The following is a 16,587-nucleotide window of genomic DNA, read 5'->3' as shown; positions in this document are numbered from 1 at the left end:
TGACATAAATATTTCACCCCCATTTCAATGCAAATATATTTAGCACTGCACAAGAGATAGTGGAAGCCTTGGATAAAAATGGAAAGCAGTCATCCATTTCCATCTATTTTTCAGAGATTCATGCTAGAATGCAACTCCTGGTAAATTTAAAAGGGAGATCTCAGCTATGACCTGAATAGCACATAAGAGGATTCAAACATGGTGGCTGATGCCATGTTTGCAAAATAGAATATTAGTTGGCATCCATTTGCAATACCTGTACTGAGACTGATCGTTTCCACCAACATCAGGACACCTCAGTTTCTGGACCAGGATTCGAATGATGCTGATGAACAGAATAAAGTTGAACTGTAGAACACAGAAAGGAAGAGAACAATATTTTATATCATTCCTCTTTTATACAATGACATTCTCCAGACTAAACATTACCACTGAATCCTGTTCACTGGATCTGACACAAGAAGATCTCAAAACATTCTGTAAGACTTGAACTAGATTACAGGATTATTGCACACACTGTAACACGTGAAAACGTGCAGTTGCTGCCTTAAAGGAACAGTTCATCCAAAAATAAAAATTCTGCCAACATTTACTCATTCTCAAGCCGTTATATATGACTTTCTTTCTTCTGTGTAAAAAAAAATGCCTCAGTGCTCCAGTGATGACCCCATTGACAAAAATATATTTTTATATCTTATCCACAGAAGTCAGACAGGTTTGGAATGACATGAGGGTGAGAAAATGATGACAGAACTATCAATTTTGGCTGAACTGTCCCTTTAAGGAGTTGATCTGGCCTTTAAAATAACACTACAAAAATAATATCATGTGTTTGATTCTTAGAAAACATTGAAAGCACTAAAAAAAAAATTTGATTTGGTCTGCCAAATGCATAACATCAAATGTAAAATGATCATCTCCAATTTCCATCTTGCTTAAATCCATCAGACAGATAGTAAAAACAAAAGAGGGCACCTGTTTCTGTTCCTCATAATTAATCCTGCCATAAAAACCCAAACCAAAACAAACAGAACATCTTGGCCAAAGCTTCATCGACCAGTGGGATTCTGGGTAAGAGAGACATAGATACATGGTAGATGGTGCTCTGTGAGAGTTATCTAGATACATGAATTACCAGAACCGAGTGTGTTTGCCAGAAAAACATATGACGTTTTTTATTATTATTGCATTCCTAGGCTCCAGAGGGCTGAGGAACATTTTGACCTGGATGTGTTCGGGCAAAGCTGTCAAACACAGCCATCATGCTGTCCAAAGACATTTGATCTTTTGCAGGTGAGGGTTTACAAAATGGAAATGGCACATCGGACACAAGAGAGAGCCCTGGCACGTGTGCTGAGAGAGGCACTTGTGACAGCATGTTTGCTCGCTCTTCCTGACATGCCTGCGCTCACATCTCATCCAGGACATGGAAACTGTCCGTGAGACTCAGCACATCCCAGTGTCTGCTTTGCTGGCAGAATCCCTCCCTGCCTGACATAATGCATACAGTATGAGGCTGGTCTCAGTGTGTTTATAAGTACTGGTGTGAGGTTATACTCACAATGACAGATGCCATGATTGGCCAGTTGATCACCCGCCAGGGAATCGGAGCGTCATTTCTCTCCCAGCATCTATTAAGAGAAGACATCAAAGAGTTACAAGTGCTTTCATAACAGGAGTAGCAAATGGGAATGCGTTTCATCTTCTTTTGCCTCATTTTAATCTCTCAGGTTTAAATATCCGCTATTAAGAGTCTCATGTGAGTTCTGTCACCGTCTGATTATGCTGTGCTCAACTGCTCACCCTGTATCCTCGAGGTAAATCCTACACACAATCCATGGAATCACAAACACGGTGGGGAATCCTGGGGGAAGGAGAGGGAACGATATAATATCAAGAGACTTTGTGCTGACATTCCTTTATGTGTAATCAATGTAAATATAGGCTAGAGAGAGAGAGAGACAGAGACAGAGACAGAGACAGAGACAGAGATAGATAGATAGATAGATAGATAGATAGATAGATAGATAGATAGATAGATAGATAGATAGATAGATAGATAGATAGATAGATAGATAGATAGATAGATAGATAGATAGATAGATAGATAGATAGATAGATAGATAGATAGATAGATAGATAGATAGATAGATGGACGGATACAGTAATAGATAGATGGATAAAAAGACCGACAGGCAGACGAAAAGACAGACAAACAGACGGAAAGACAGACAAACAGACAGATAATGTCATGTTAGGAAACAGCATCTCTGCTCGGACATCTGCTTAAAAATCTGTTAGTTGACTTTCCTATTGGGAGGTGGGCCACTATCTCTAGACAGAAGAAGAGCTGGAGAGGAAATGCTGGTAAACAGAACATGATTAAAGAGGCCATGTTAGTCGTCACTGTCATGATGAAAGAGAAGCTTAATGAGGTGTTGATATGATGAGTCTAGCAAGCCACGCCCAAGCCTGTCCTCTAGAAGTGAATGAAGATCCTGCTCTCCTTTCTCTCGCCTGGAAACTCCAGGGACGCAACAAACTACAAAGACATACCGTACTAATACATAATGTAAGACAAACAGCCGGAACAAGACCGATGGCACGTCATGTTGTTCCCTTCGCTGTTTTTCCTCTGAGTAGTGAGCGACATCTATTCAGAAGTGTTTGAATGAATTAAGGAAGAGACATTCAGTGCTACACCGTGAAGAGGTGTGTGTTCTCACATGATTTTCTATGCACGCATCTGTTCATGTCAGACAGGATGAAAGCAAACGCATTAAATGCAGTGGGAAGTGGAACATTTCTAGGCTTCAGACTCAAATGATCCTTTATTTACTCAATTTACCTGCTTGAAAACACTGACATGAAAAGCAAGACTGAAAAATAATTTAGAATTTATTCTAAAGGTTAACAAATGATTTTGGAAAAAGGAAACAGCTCATAAAGGTCAGTGTCAGTGTTTCAAATGAAGACTCACCCCATCCAATGAGGAGATAGATGATGAAGTGTCTGTTCTCGGAGAAGATGACCATCAGTAGGGTATGTAGGTACAGACCTTCCACCAGCAACCAGTAGAAGTTTGCCATGATGAAGTAGTTGAAGATGATCAGGCTGGCCTTGCAACCAATCTAAACACAAGCACAGACAGCTGCATACATATCTCTGAAACACCAAGACTGTGGGACAAGCAAACATGTGTAAATATTTGGGGTTTTAGGGTCTGCGGTGACAGAAATAACCACCTTTTAAAACTGATGAAGCTTAAAATGTGTTTAGTTGACTATGCATGTGTTGGCTTAGCTCAGTTCAGACCCTTAAAGGTGAAGTGTGTAATTTTTTCGATGTTAAAATACTGTCTCATATCTCAGTTTAATGTGCTCAGACAGCTGAAAGTAAACCATTTGTAAGGTTGGCTTCCTGAAAAGTATTAGCCCTTTCAAACATTGCTGTGTTTGTTTGATCTGTCTGGTATGCCAACTTCTGGTTTAATGCTTTGAGATTGAGTTTGGGATTATGGGGTGATGTGGTGTTGGGAAACAATTAGTATTTTTAGTTGTTTAGTGTCACTAGTTGTGCAGAAATTACACAGTACTGTTCAAAAGTTTGGGGCTGGTAAGATTTATGTGAATTTGTGAAACAGTGACGTCATGCGCATGCGTACTACGTGTTCAGTCTATAGGCACGTAGTGCTTCTTTTCAAAGTGACATTGCCAACTACTGGCCTGGAATGCAAAATGCGTTTTTAGTCATTTATGCAGATCTATGTGAATTTTTGGTATATTATTGCAATGTAAACGTACCCTTAATTACACGAATTTACTTCTGTATGGATGGAGTCACTCACCAGCGATGGCTGCGTTGTACATTCTACATTCTCGTGGGAAAACAGAATGGCATCTTTGACCAGCACAGCGATTGCCCTCAGTATGAAGGAGAAGAACAGGTTCAGATGGATGTAGTTCCTGGTGCAGTGGAGTTTTCTGTTGGAGCGTGACAGTACTGTAAATAAACATGGCCTCTTTCTATTTTAATTGTGCATATGGTTAGTTTGTGAGAAAAATGCAAAGACGTCTTAAGCACTGTTCCATTCATCACATCTCCAGACATATTCTTAAATTAATAATTTCATTCCAGCAAGATAAACACTATCGGGTTAAAGCCGTGCGCCAAGCATAATGTTTATCCTCAATGTCAAAAAGTTTAAAATATAGTCGTTCAGAAGCCTGCCAAATGATTACAATTAATATAAGGCAGGCTCATCCATCCATACAAAGTGTGCTGTAATATAAAGCAGACTCAACTACTGGAACTATTTAAGACTCTGTTTCAAACCTGAACAGACAGAGGATGGTGCTGCCGGTGATAAGTGCGATGAGAGAGAGGCTGTGTCCGAGCGTGTAAAGGGCCTTCATCACCGTGTAGAAAACAAGCTGGACAGAGAGAGAAACAGAGTGTGAGAAACACTTGTATTTTCAAAATTTTATTTTCAGTTGATTAAGTCATAAAATTCAACTATTCACTCCAAGGCATGTACTTTGTCTGAAAAAAAGGACAAAGGTTTTTGATTCAAGTGGATTATAAGTGCTTTTAAATGATTTCAAATAACTTTATATCTTTGAAAATAAAGTTGCCTGATTATTTTAGGCAAAAAAAGATGATTGTAGGTTGGCCTACTGTAAAAGTATGTCTACATTTGGCTAGTTTAATCATGTTGCACATTTTCCAGAACATTTAAATTCTGTCATCGCCCACCCACGCTCATGATGCATAAAAATCATTCTTTTTTTCCCAGTAGAACAAAATGTCAGGGCTGCAATTTATACATCACACATAACAGAAAGGCATGATTAACACTGGCTGTCCAGTTGCAATTTCACTTGGTTCATTAAAAAATAATTCTGTATGATCATTTTACTTAAGCTGGCTTCACACTTTACGATTTTGGCCACGATTTGGCCAAATTTTGCAAATCCTAAAAGATTTCTCTGATCCTAGGCAAAACTCTGAAGTCTTTGATCATTAGTTTGACATGTTCACAGACAGCCGATTAATGACAGTTGCGATCAAATTTGACCTCTGACGAAATTCTGGCAGTGTCAGAAGAATTGACTCAGCCCTGCAGTGTGACTTCTCCTACGATGACCGTCAAATTAAATTTGTTTTTTAAGACAAGCCATGACCAAAATTAACGTTAGAGATTTCTTTGTAGAAACCATTTCAATCCCTTGTAATGCAACTCAATGTCACCGAACTTGTCATTGATTGATGATGTAAAACTCTAGACGAGTATTCTTACGTGGGTCTTGACTGTTGCACAATCTGACATTAATGACAACTGATATTGTACAGTGTGACATGGCTTACAGCGGGGATCATAGTCTGACGAGGAACAATAATAAAGAACTATTATAAATCGCACAGTGTGCACCCGGCTTTACATGAAAAAATTAAAATCTAAATGAATATATTAAAATAATATTGGGCTACATGAACAATTTCAAGTTAAGCACAATCTGTAACCCAGACTATCCCATTTTACACGGTGAACCTGATTTCACCAAGTGCAACATGTTCCTGGATCAACATCTTTGTTGATTCCAATCAACCGATCAGATTAGACAAGTTTACAGTTTATGTCACGTTTAGGCATACAACCAGTGTTAGGTGCTTCTACATCAGTGTTATTCACCTATCATTTCCCTCTGATTTTGGGTAGGGTTAGGGGTAGGGATATGATTAGGACAACATTTTCAGACAGGAATGTCTGAAATACACTTTAAGATGAACAAATACGCTTTTGTAAAATAACATCACATAACATGGATCACAGGGTGAATAATAACCTTGGAAAAGGCTTGTTGGACAGGCGGTGGAAGAATGATGAAGCTCAGAAAGATTCATCCCCCATAAACAGCATTCTTTCAGTCTGACTTACTACATGGCACACTGGAGCCAGAGCACCCACTCATCAACATTAACAACACCAGGAACATTCCTCCTGCACTACTTTAAACATAAAGCTGAAAGAAACATTCAGCGAAATTCTCACGAATTCACCGTCAGATGAATATTTGACGACTTTTGGTTTATCTGTCCGTTAAGAATGTTTTGTCCTTGTACGTGTTTTTTACTTTGGTTTCAGAGCAGTGATACATTCGTGACTGTATGACATTTAATTACAAAAATAAAAAAATATTTATAATGTATTTTTTTGTGTATTTGATAGTTCATAGCATTTTATGTGTCATAAATAAAAAGTTTGCACTCTTTGAATAATATGACAAAATTATTGGAAAAGACAAATGTTCTGTTTACAAATAATATTTAGATTTTTCTTTTAGATTTTATTAACGCAATTGGGCAAAGTATAATGCATTTAAATAATATTGAAATGGTTTATACTTATATTTATTCATATATATAAAAAAAAAAAAAGAATGAAGGCATGTTAACAAGTTTCCAAGAGAGTTAGTTTAAACAAAAAACAAAAATGTGGTGGAAAAAAACGCCCATATCAATACAGAAGTAAATCTATTGGTTGACATTTCTTTTGTTTTGCTATCTTTCATACTAGGTCTGCAGGTTAACTGCTGTAGCAGTTAAAAGAAGGAGACAGAAACCAGCCTCTGTGCTGGCTTTAGATGAGATGAGGGATTGTTTCCTTCTTCAGACAGTGTCTTATTTATTGTTGGATGTGATATGTGTTTCAGGGAATGCCCATGGAAAACATCTGGAGAACTTCAGATTAAAAGCGACACTAATATAGCACTTGGACCTCAACATGCGGTGCAAGGCCTAGGAAAAGGTGAGCATTGTTTAGACGATGTCTAAGTAGTCTATTTAGACTTTAAGGGGATGTGTGTTATTTTTTTATGTTAAAATACTAGGTTGATTATCTTGAAAAGTGCACTATCAAACAGTGCTCTGCAGTATTTCATCCCACATAGCAATGCTGGCTCTACAAATGACATGAGTTCCAGGGGCGGTATTATCTGATTTTCTGACCAATAGCAGATGATGTTTGAAAACTGTTTGAAAACAGTCATTCATTCAAAAATTCTTTAATTAAATTCTTTAATAATCATCTCTTTAATTATAAAGTGATGCAGAAATTACACAACATCAAAGCCAGATGCTTTTATAAGCCTCTGTCTCCTCTAAAGTGATTAGTAAATGATTACATTTGAATACAACCTTCAGTCTAAAGTACTAATTTAAGGGTGAAAGACAAACCGGTCTATCCGTACATCAATCAGGCAACCCTAAAGGAATAGCAGGTGTCCTTTAAAAGAGAATCAATACCACAAGTTTAGAAGATCAATGTCCAATTTAATTCATCAATGGGCTTGTTTTAATTTATTTGAAGGTGCCCGGGGCAGGACTTCTTTGAAACGAAGCAGGATGGGACTCAAGAAATCAGGTTTGACTCAAGGTCGATCAGTGTTCTTACTAACGCCTTAGGAGGACGACTACAGTCATCTCTGCTAATTTCCCAGAGATAACTCTGCGAGGATGGGAATGTGCCCTCTGCTACTGTCTCTCTACCCTTCAGGAAATTGCTTTAATGTTTCATTTCCCCTGACACGGGATGAGAATGAAAAACAGCGAACTGTCCCCTCATTGCTCAAACGAGCAGTGCAGAGTCAACTGGGCACCATCCCAAACCACACCGCTGCCAACCATCCTACCGCGGAGCACGTGCTGAACTCTGGGTGATGTCAAAAGTCCATTGACCATAGTTGTGATGGAAAACATTACTAGGGAGATGTACTGCCTCTCTAAACATTAAAGAACAATACGCAAGTACAATACAACAGGATTTTTCTAACTCTTTTTAAATGAAAGTGATTGTATGGCCCACTCTGATATATGAGGGTGTTTATCACATCAAAGAGGTTAGCCAATGATAACAGAGCTCATTTACATATAGTGTTAAAGGTGCAGTAGCAAAAACATCCTGTTTAACTTTATGGTTTAGAAAAACAGTGGAAAATTATGGGGTTTTTTTGTGCAAAAAACCCTTGACTAACATAAAACTTGCTTTAAAGTGTATGTCATGAAGTGGTTGAAGCAAGGGAGGAAGCAGGATCCAAATGCAGCACACGTTATTAACTCAGAGCAGGAAACAGGACTCAGGGACAGAACAACCAACATCAATGCTACAACATCAAGAACTCACAAAGACAGGGCTGAAACACAGGGCTTAAATACAGGGGTAAACGAGCTAGATAGGATAACAAGGGGGCGTGGTTAATGGGAAACACCTGGGATGACTAATAGACAGACAGGGAACCACTAAACATGACAAGACAAACCCACACCGTGACAGTGTAGAATAGCCTTAAGTAAATCAAACTTCTCATTTATTTAAACCATTCTATTACTGTAGACAAATATACACAGTTTAAACATTTTCTTTTATTCCGCAAGGATGCATTAAGTTGATCAAAATTGACAGTAAAGACTTTTAAATATAAATTTCAAATAAATGCTGTTTATTTTCAAATAAACTTTATACTCAAAGAATCCTGAAAAAATTGGAAAAAGTTTGGTTACACTAAATTTTAAGGTGACATAGTTGCATTGTGTTTACTCAAATAGGTGCTGAGTAATATTAATTAAGTACATGTACAATAGAGTTATGGTTATGGTTAGTTAGTTACGATTAAGCATGGTTTACTGTTATTAGTAAGTACATGTAGCAATGTGTAACTATGTCACCTTAAAAAAAAGTGTTACCAAAATTTGACAAAAATATTAAGCGACACAACTGTTTTCTACGTTGATAATAATAAGAAATGAAAGCTTTAGCGTAAGTTCTGCCGGGAAGACTCAATTGTATACGTCACTTATTACCTTCTCATCTATCCAATCGTGTTCTAATACTTGTAGTATAAAAGATCGGTACTTACACATGTCTGAGTTCGCAGATGCTACATTCACCTCCATCCTCCCGACCACCACCAGGATGGTCCCTTCCCATACCTCCCAGGGGGTCGGCTGCGCCCCTGCCTTCGTCTTCAGGCAGGAAATGCAGATTTCTATACCCTCGGATTGTGAGCTACGCCAAAGAACTTTATATCACAATACTTGCTTGCTGGGCTGTTAATAAATGCATGCTTGTTACGTTATTTTGCCTCCCGAGTCTTTCTGGTAGAAATGTTTCTTGAGCAGCAATTTAGCATATTAGAATGATTTCTGAAGGATCATGTGTCTGAAGACTGGAGTAATGATGCTGAAAATCCAACTTTGCATCACAGGAATAAATTACATTTAAATTTTTTTTTTTTTACTCAGTATTTTTTTTTGTGCAGAAACCCATTTCCACTTCAGTCTACTATACGTGAATCAAGCCATTGCTTAGATGTCAAACAGGTTCTAATGAAATCCAGTTCAAATCCAATTTATATGCTGGATCATCCCGTTTTTGTGTCTATAGCCTCATACAGGCTGATTTGCACCATTTCAAGGCTGCTTCAGTCACTGCATGCATCTCCTTTCAACATTTAGCCGATGATTTAGGCCGATGTGTCAGCATGCCTGCTCTGATCCTTGGTATCACCTCAAGTCGCTCTGACAACTCACTGCGCTTCAGAGGACTGATTAACCAGCCATAAGAGGCGTTTGCCCTCGCTGCTGGAGACCACGCTTGTCCACAAACACTCAAAACCACACGGTCATGACAGGGTAAAGCAATATAAAACACACAACACATGTGCTGACATTTTTATAGAAAATCCCTCTAATAAAAGCGGATTTCGTTTCAACTTTCTTGAGTTATAGCAGGTTTGAGCCCTGTCATCTTCAAGTATTCGTTTTCTCAATATTCCTCCCGGTGCAGTTTAATGTCAGTTTGGTGTATAACCAAGACTAACATTTCAGCATCATAATTTATTAAATTGTACAATCTTACATTCAAAATGCTTTGGCTGAACTTTCGCTCTTGCCAACTGACTTAATCTGGGACATTTATTCGTCATAATAACTTAAAAAAATACTTAACATTTGTATTTAAATCCTTATTTGGCTTTTGTGTTGAATGCTCTTCTTTCCCTCAGACGGCTGTTTAAGTTTGAATGCAGGGGAGGTTTCATCTGATTATGTTGGAGATGTTTATTTTTTGACAGTTTTTCCATATGGCCTCTAACATACAATGACTTAAGCTTAAGGTTCCCAACGTTCCTATCGTTCCCTGCATTCCCAAGGCTCCCTGCCCCTATAAAACAGCACAGATCTATTAAGAGCATTTATTTGATAAACAATGCCATGAAAACTTAATGATGCTACAAATCTTAGGGCAAAACAGGTCATGGGTACGAGTTAAAAACATCTCATGAATTATGTTTTGACTAAAGGTTACTAAAAATTAGATGGGGATAAAATGTTTCATTTTTCATTCTTATTAGGGAGAGTTGAGTTTATGGGATTTTCCCTGATGCCCCTGTAATGGCAATAAAGAGAGAACATAATTACATTTTCAGGTGTTTCACTATAATTACATTTTATGAATAAATGTAAAATAAGCCACAGTAAGCTCAGTTACAGCTCAGCTCATTAGTTCATTAATAGGAAAATCAGTAACTGATATTTTCAATTTGGTGGTTTAATCTGAGGAACATTGTGCTTATGTGTCACTACATGGAGTTATGGAGGGAAAAAATGTTTTAGGAAGCTTTAGATTATGCACATCATGACTGATGTTTTCTTTATTGCATGATTTGATTTGAATAATAGGCAGCTTGACTTACATCAGTGGTGGTCAGCCTGTAATTCGGACAATATAGATTGAATTATTGTATCATGTTTTATGTCATAGCTCCATCAGCCAATTTTTTACTCAAATTTGGTACTTGGTGAGTGTTAATCACAGACCCTGTTTATGTGAATTAATAAAAGGTACAAAAGAAGGGGAAAAAACATTTAACCACCCTATATAGAACACTTGTAGAAAGAATGAATGAAAACTCCTAATGATTCAGTTAACTCCTCCGCTCTGGCAGTCTGTCTTGACACTGGCTTTGCCATGCTTCACTTCCTGCAGATATTCTCTCCAATCAAGTAGCTCATGATTATTCATATCTCTAAAGCACAATCACAGGATAAAACTGTAAATTTCACAGGCGACTGCCGTTTCACAACAACCTATTTAATGGACTGAGAGAATCTGTTATTATGAGAAACGTTACATGTTACTGGACATTTATATATATATATATATATATATATATATATATATATATATATATATATATATATATATATATATATTTAATTCTGCCATAAAAGAACAAAATCACCTCTCTGCTCTGATTATTTTATCATCTCATTTATTTATTTTTTTGGCTTTCTGGCACTCTTTTCAACTTCAAACGCATCTAAAATCATTTGTCTCCAAATTTGGGATCCTGATAAATATAATACTAGAGCAATTTGGTTGAAAGCCTATGAAAATACACTTGAGCCAGCTGCTCGCTTTCTTTTAAAACTCTAGTGCTTTCCACGACTGTTTGCCTCTGTCAGACACACGCATGAACACACACATGCATTCATGTACGCACTCGCATCTCCAAATGCACACAAACACGGTCTCTGCCCCAAAGGTAGTCCCAGCTGGCAGGGATGCAGGCACTAAAAGGTTCAGGGTCCTGAAATGTCCTCAGCGTCCACACACAGTGGTTATAGCACATGTGGAGAGGGAACAACAGTGCCTTTCAGGCAAAATATCTTCCTTTACCGCTGCCATTTATGCATAGCTCCTTCAGGATAGTTAGAGCAATGATCCTAAATACTGTGTACAATCAAAAGTCCCATTCTGATGGCATCTGTTTCAGGACAAATGACTGTAAAGTAATTCTGGGAAAGATCTGACAGCATAAATTCAGTCACTCACCTTGGTTGCATTCGGGCTGGGCTCAAAGCAAACGCTGTGGATGCTGGGATACACGTCGGACCAGCCTTCCATAGTGCAGTTCCTGCTAATGATCCCTAGAACAAACAGACATCGCTTCGTTAACAGCCAATTTATCAGACTGATTAATGGCAATTTAGTCTGACAACGAGCATTAGTGAGTGTTTTGGTAGGTAACGCTTCGCAGCATTGCACATCGCAGAAAGACCAGAGATATCTGAGAAAGCTAATAAAGTTCATTATTCTAGAATCGAGTGAAGCTCAACAAAGCTTGCCAAGAAATGTTTCACCCAAAATCAAAAGAAAAAAAGACACAATATTTTGCATAAAAAATAAAATAAAATAAAATCATAATTAAATGCATTCTCTCACTTAGTTTTCTACAATTATTTTCTTATATTTAAACCAAAAATAATGTACACTACCATTCAAAAGTTTGGGATCAGTAGGATTAATTCTATTATTCAGCAAGAATGCATGCAGTGACAGTAAAAGTAAAAAATATTTAGAATGTTACAGAAGATTTCCATTTCTCAGTTGTGTTGACTAAAAACACTTCAATTAAAATCAGCAGTAAAAACAAATATTACCACAATGAATACTTTCATATATATATATATATATATATATATATATACATACACTCACCTAAAGGATTATTAGGAACACCTGTTCAATTTCTCATGGCAGTTGCTTCAATGCATTTAGGTCCTGGTCAAGACAATCAAGACAATCTCCTGAACTCCAAACTTAATGTCAGAATGGGAAAGAAAGGTGATTTAAGCAATTTTGAGCGTGGCATGGTTGTTGGTGCCAGACGGGCCGGTCTGAGTATTTCACAATCTGCTCAGTTACTGGGATTTTCACGCACAACCATTTCTAGGGTTTACAAAGAATGGTGTGAAAAGGGAAAAACATCCAGAATGCGGCAGTCCTGTGGGCGAAAATGCCTTGTTGATGCTAGAGGTCAGAGGAGAATGGGCCGACTGATTCAAGCTGATAGAAGAGCAACTTTGACTGAAATAACCACTCGTTACAACCGAGTTATGCAGCAAAGCATTTGTGAAGCCACAACACACACAACCTTGAGGCGGATGGGCTACAACAGCAGAAGACCCCACCGGGTACCACTCATCTCCACTACAAATAGGAAAAAGAGGCTACAATTTGCAAGAGCTCACCAAAATTGAATAGTTGAAGACAGGAAAAATGTTGCCTGGTCTGATGAGTCTCGATTTCTGTTGAGACATTCAGATGGTAGAGTCAGAATTTGGCGTAAACAGAATGAGAACATGGATCCATCATGCCTTGTTACCACTGTGCAGGCTGGTGGTGGTGGTGTAATGGTGTGGGGGATGTTTTCTTGGCACACTTTAGGCCCCTTAGTGCCAATTGGGCATCGTTTAAATGCCACGGCCTACCTGAGCATTGTTTCTGACCATGTCCATCCCTTTATGGCCACCATGTACCCATCCTCTGATGGCTACTTCCAGCAGGATAATGCACCACGTCACAAAGCTCGAATCATTTCAAATTGGTTTCTTGAACATGACAATGAGTTCACTGTACTAAAATGGCCCCCACAGTCACCAGATCTCAACCCAATAGAGCATCTTTGGGATGTGGTGGAACGGGAGCTTCGTGCCCTGGATGTCCATCCCACAAATCTCCATCAACTGCAAGATGCTATCCTTTCAATATGGGCCAACATTTCTAAAGAATGCTTTCAGCACCTTGTTGAATCACTGCCACGTAGAATTAAGGCAGTTCTGAAGGCGAAAGGGGGTCAAACACAGTATTAGTATGGTGTTCCTAATAATCCTTTAGGTGAGTGTATATATATAAAACTTTTATTAGTATTTTGATAATGAGAACAAGGGGTTTGAATGTGCTTAAATGTAATGATGATGACATTGCACGCAAAAAAATTATTGGTCCAAAAAAAAAACCTTCATTTTCTTAAAGGAAACTATAATGACTTATATTTTTCCTTTTGATTATAGAGTGAAAAGATTCTGAAATACATCTTTATTCTGTGTCCAGCCTTTATCTTTAGGTGCAATTACCTTTACATTTCCATCTACATGGTCTGCACTCACTCATTATACTTGTAAATCCATATGGCAGTGATAATGGAATAGTTTTGCACATCACTGATGCATCCAGTAAAGGCTGAGAGGCAGAGGCTGAGTGTGAAGTATAAATACAGTATATTTGTGTTTCATGCACTAAAGTATCTGCGTGTATGCTTGTTAATCCTCTCAGTAGCGATAACAGCCTCCTACACGTTGCACGGCATCAATGACCACCATTACACCTGGAGAAGAACAGCTGGCAGGCTAACAAAGTGTACAGTACATGAACACATTTACACATCAACCAAACATTATAACACCCAAGTCCTTTCCAAGAAAATAAGTAGGCTGAAAGATATATTTTGGAACATCTGATTTAAAAATAGTACTGGCTAGAGTGAAGACCATCAGAATAAACTTTAAAGATAATGCATGTTCAAATACTTTATTCTATCCCAGTTGAATATGCAGAGATTATAAGTTAACAAGCTGTAGGTTGATTTACCTGAAAGCTACTGTAAAATGATGTACATTTGTTACTATATTTATTATAATAAAATAGCAATTTACCATTGATAAAACATTTTTTTTTTGCAATTTGGTTATGTAATAAAAAGTACGGTAATGTGTGTGTGTGTGTGTGTATATATATATATATATATATATATATACAGAGAGAATTTGCACTTATATTTCTAGCATGAATAATTTCTAAACAATATTTAACAGTGATCCATCTTAATTTGGAAGCTATTTCTTTATTTGTTTTTTTTCTTTTTTGTGATTAAAAATTCTAAGTATTCAAACTATTTTGTCAGAGAAAGGCAAAAAATTGGCCTCGGCTTTTATGCGAATTTAATTGGATTAAAAAGCAGAGAGAGGACTTTTCTTCCTCACTTCAGAAACCCAACAGACATTGGACTCTATCAGTAGATCATTGACCTACAAAAGACAACTGAGCTAGATAATACTGTATATTTACTAACATCAATAGTATGTGATTCTAAAAACACTTTAAGTGAAACGACTTCTGATGTGTCACTCAGAGCGACATGCGTATATGTATATTTTAGGACTGAGAGGAAAGCAGAATGAATATTTAATGGCATTCATGGGGTCGAATATGCGGGAGAGCACAACTACATCACTGCAGAGCACTTTGCGAGAGAGAGAGAGAGAGAGAGAGAGAGAGAGAGAGAGAATGTAAACTCTGCTGACATGTATCAACATGGAGATTTATTTTTGTCCGTGTCCAGCCTGAAACAAATCCCCCAAACACACACCCACACATGCTCACACACACCCAGCCATGCAGATCTGAACATACGTGCGTACAGGCACTCAAACACACACACACAGGCCTAACAAAAGGGTCTGTCTGTACAAACAGACAGATTCAGGCTTTATAAAGGTGCTAACTAACCCATCTTTGAAAACCTGGTCCACCTTACTCGTCCTATTCACAGGCATCCGCTAATTTACGTCACCATGTGAGCTCTTATCTTGAATTCAAAGTGTCAGTAGGGTAATCAAACATGTATTTTGTCCAGAAGCATAAGTGCTTTGCAGGAGCACAAAGCGGGACTGCTTTGCTGCTTCTCACTGCCATTCAGGGACACAAATGCAAAGGCGCAGAGCTTTGTGCTGGCAAAAGCCTGACCGACAGCTACTTTCCATTTTATGCATGGCACATCAGTCCAAAACCCTCATGTCTAACAATGACATCAGCAACTAAGACAAGAAGAATGCTACATGTGGAGTAATTTTCCTCCAGAAGGCTACTGTAGAAATGACAGGTGTACTGCAGCAATGTAACACAGGGGCTTTCTTTTTTTCTTTGTTTTTGCAAACGGCTTCTGTATACACACACACATATTTATATACACACACACACATAAACATATAGGATCATGTGACACTGAAGACTGGAATAATGGGTGCTGAAAATTCAGCTTTACCATCACAGGAATAAATTACATGTCAAAGTATATTACATTTTTTGATCAAATGGAGCCTTGATGAGCACAAGACACTTCTTTCAAAAACAAGAAAAAAGTATAGTTCATTTATTATAAAAGATTTATTGTAAAGATTTTTTTTAAATTTTGATTTGAATTTTGAATTTATTTATTTTGCCTTTTATATTCACACAGTGGAGAGTGTGTGCAACTGCACTAATAATTATATATAAATAAATGTAATAATATAAATTTAAAATAATTTTTAGAAATGGTAATTTCTAAAGATAATATTGATAATATTGCTGAGACAAAGACATTTTGCAAAGTAAGGTATTCATTTAATTGTTAATTTCTTACTGTTAATCTCTCTCTTTATGTAAATAAATACTTTTTACACAAAATATGCTCACTTGTCTTTATACTGTTAAAAACCTCTTCTAAAATAATTGATTATCTCATGATTTGTAAATCTCCTGAAACGTGAAATTATAACGTCAAAACAAAAATGTTTAAAATGTAAAATAATGAAAGAGTAAAACATATGTTTTTGCACTTTCTCTCCCTAAAACTGGGCCCCAGATTGAAACCCCCTGATGTAACGTACATGAGCTCCGCCGAGGAAGAGGAATGGGAAGATGAA

At 37.5% G+C, this 16,587-nt stretch overlaps 1 protein-coding gene across 1 annotated transcript in view; it reads right to left on the bottom strand.

Annotated features, from left to right (window-relative positions):
• The window catches only part of vipr2 (vasoactive intestinal peptide receptor 2), a 30,558-nt gene that overhangs the window by 2,481 nt on the left and 11,490 nt on the right, over nucleotides 1–16,587 (bottom strand). The window contains exons 4-10 of the mRNA XM_056249162.1: nucleotides 11,894–11,988; nucleotides 4,336–4,433; nucleotides 3,848–3,983; nucleotides 2,981–3,131; nucleotides 1,804–1,864; nucleotides 1,562–1,631; nucleotides 257–348 (exon numbers count right to left, since the gene is read on the bottom strand). Of these exons, the coding sequence (XP_056105137.1) occupies nucleotides 257–348; nucleotides 1,562–1,631; nucleotides 1,804–1,864; nucleotides 2,981–3,131; nucleotides 3,848–3,983; nucleotides 4,336–4,433; nucleotides 11,894–11,988 (703 nt within the window). The remainder of the gene's footprint in view (nucleotides 1–256; nucleotides 349–1,561; nucleotides 1,632–1,803; nucleotides 1,865–2,980; nucleotides 3,132–3,847; nucleotides 3,984–4,335; nucleotides 4,434–11,893; nucleotides 11,989–16,587) is intronic.

This window comes from Rhinichthys klamathensis, unplaced genomic scaffold (assembly GCF_029890125.1).
Source record: "Rhinichthys klamathensis goyatoka isolate OS25496 unplaced genomic scaffold, OSU_Roscu_1.1 h1tg000059l_1, whole genome shotgun sequence".
In the NCBI taxonomy this organism is placed as follows: domain Eukaryota; kingdom Metazoa; phylum Chordata; class Actinopteri; order Cypriniformes; family Leuciscidae; genus Rhinichthys; species Rhinichthys klamathensis.
This window is presented reverse-complemented; position numbering and strand designations above follow the sequence as displayed.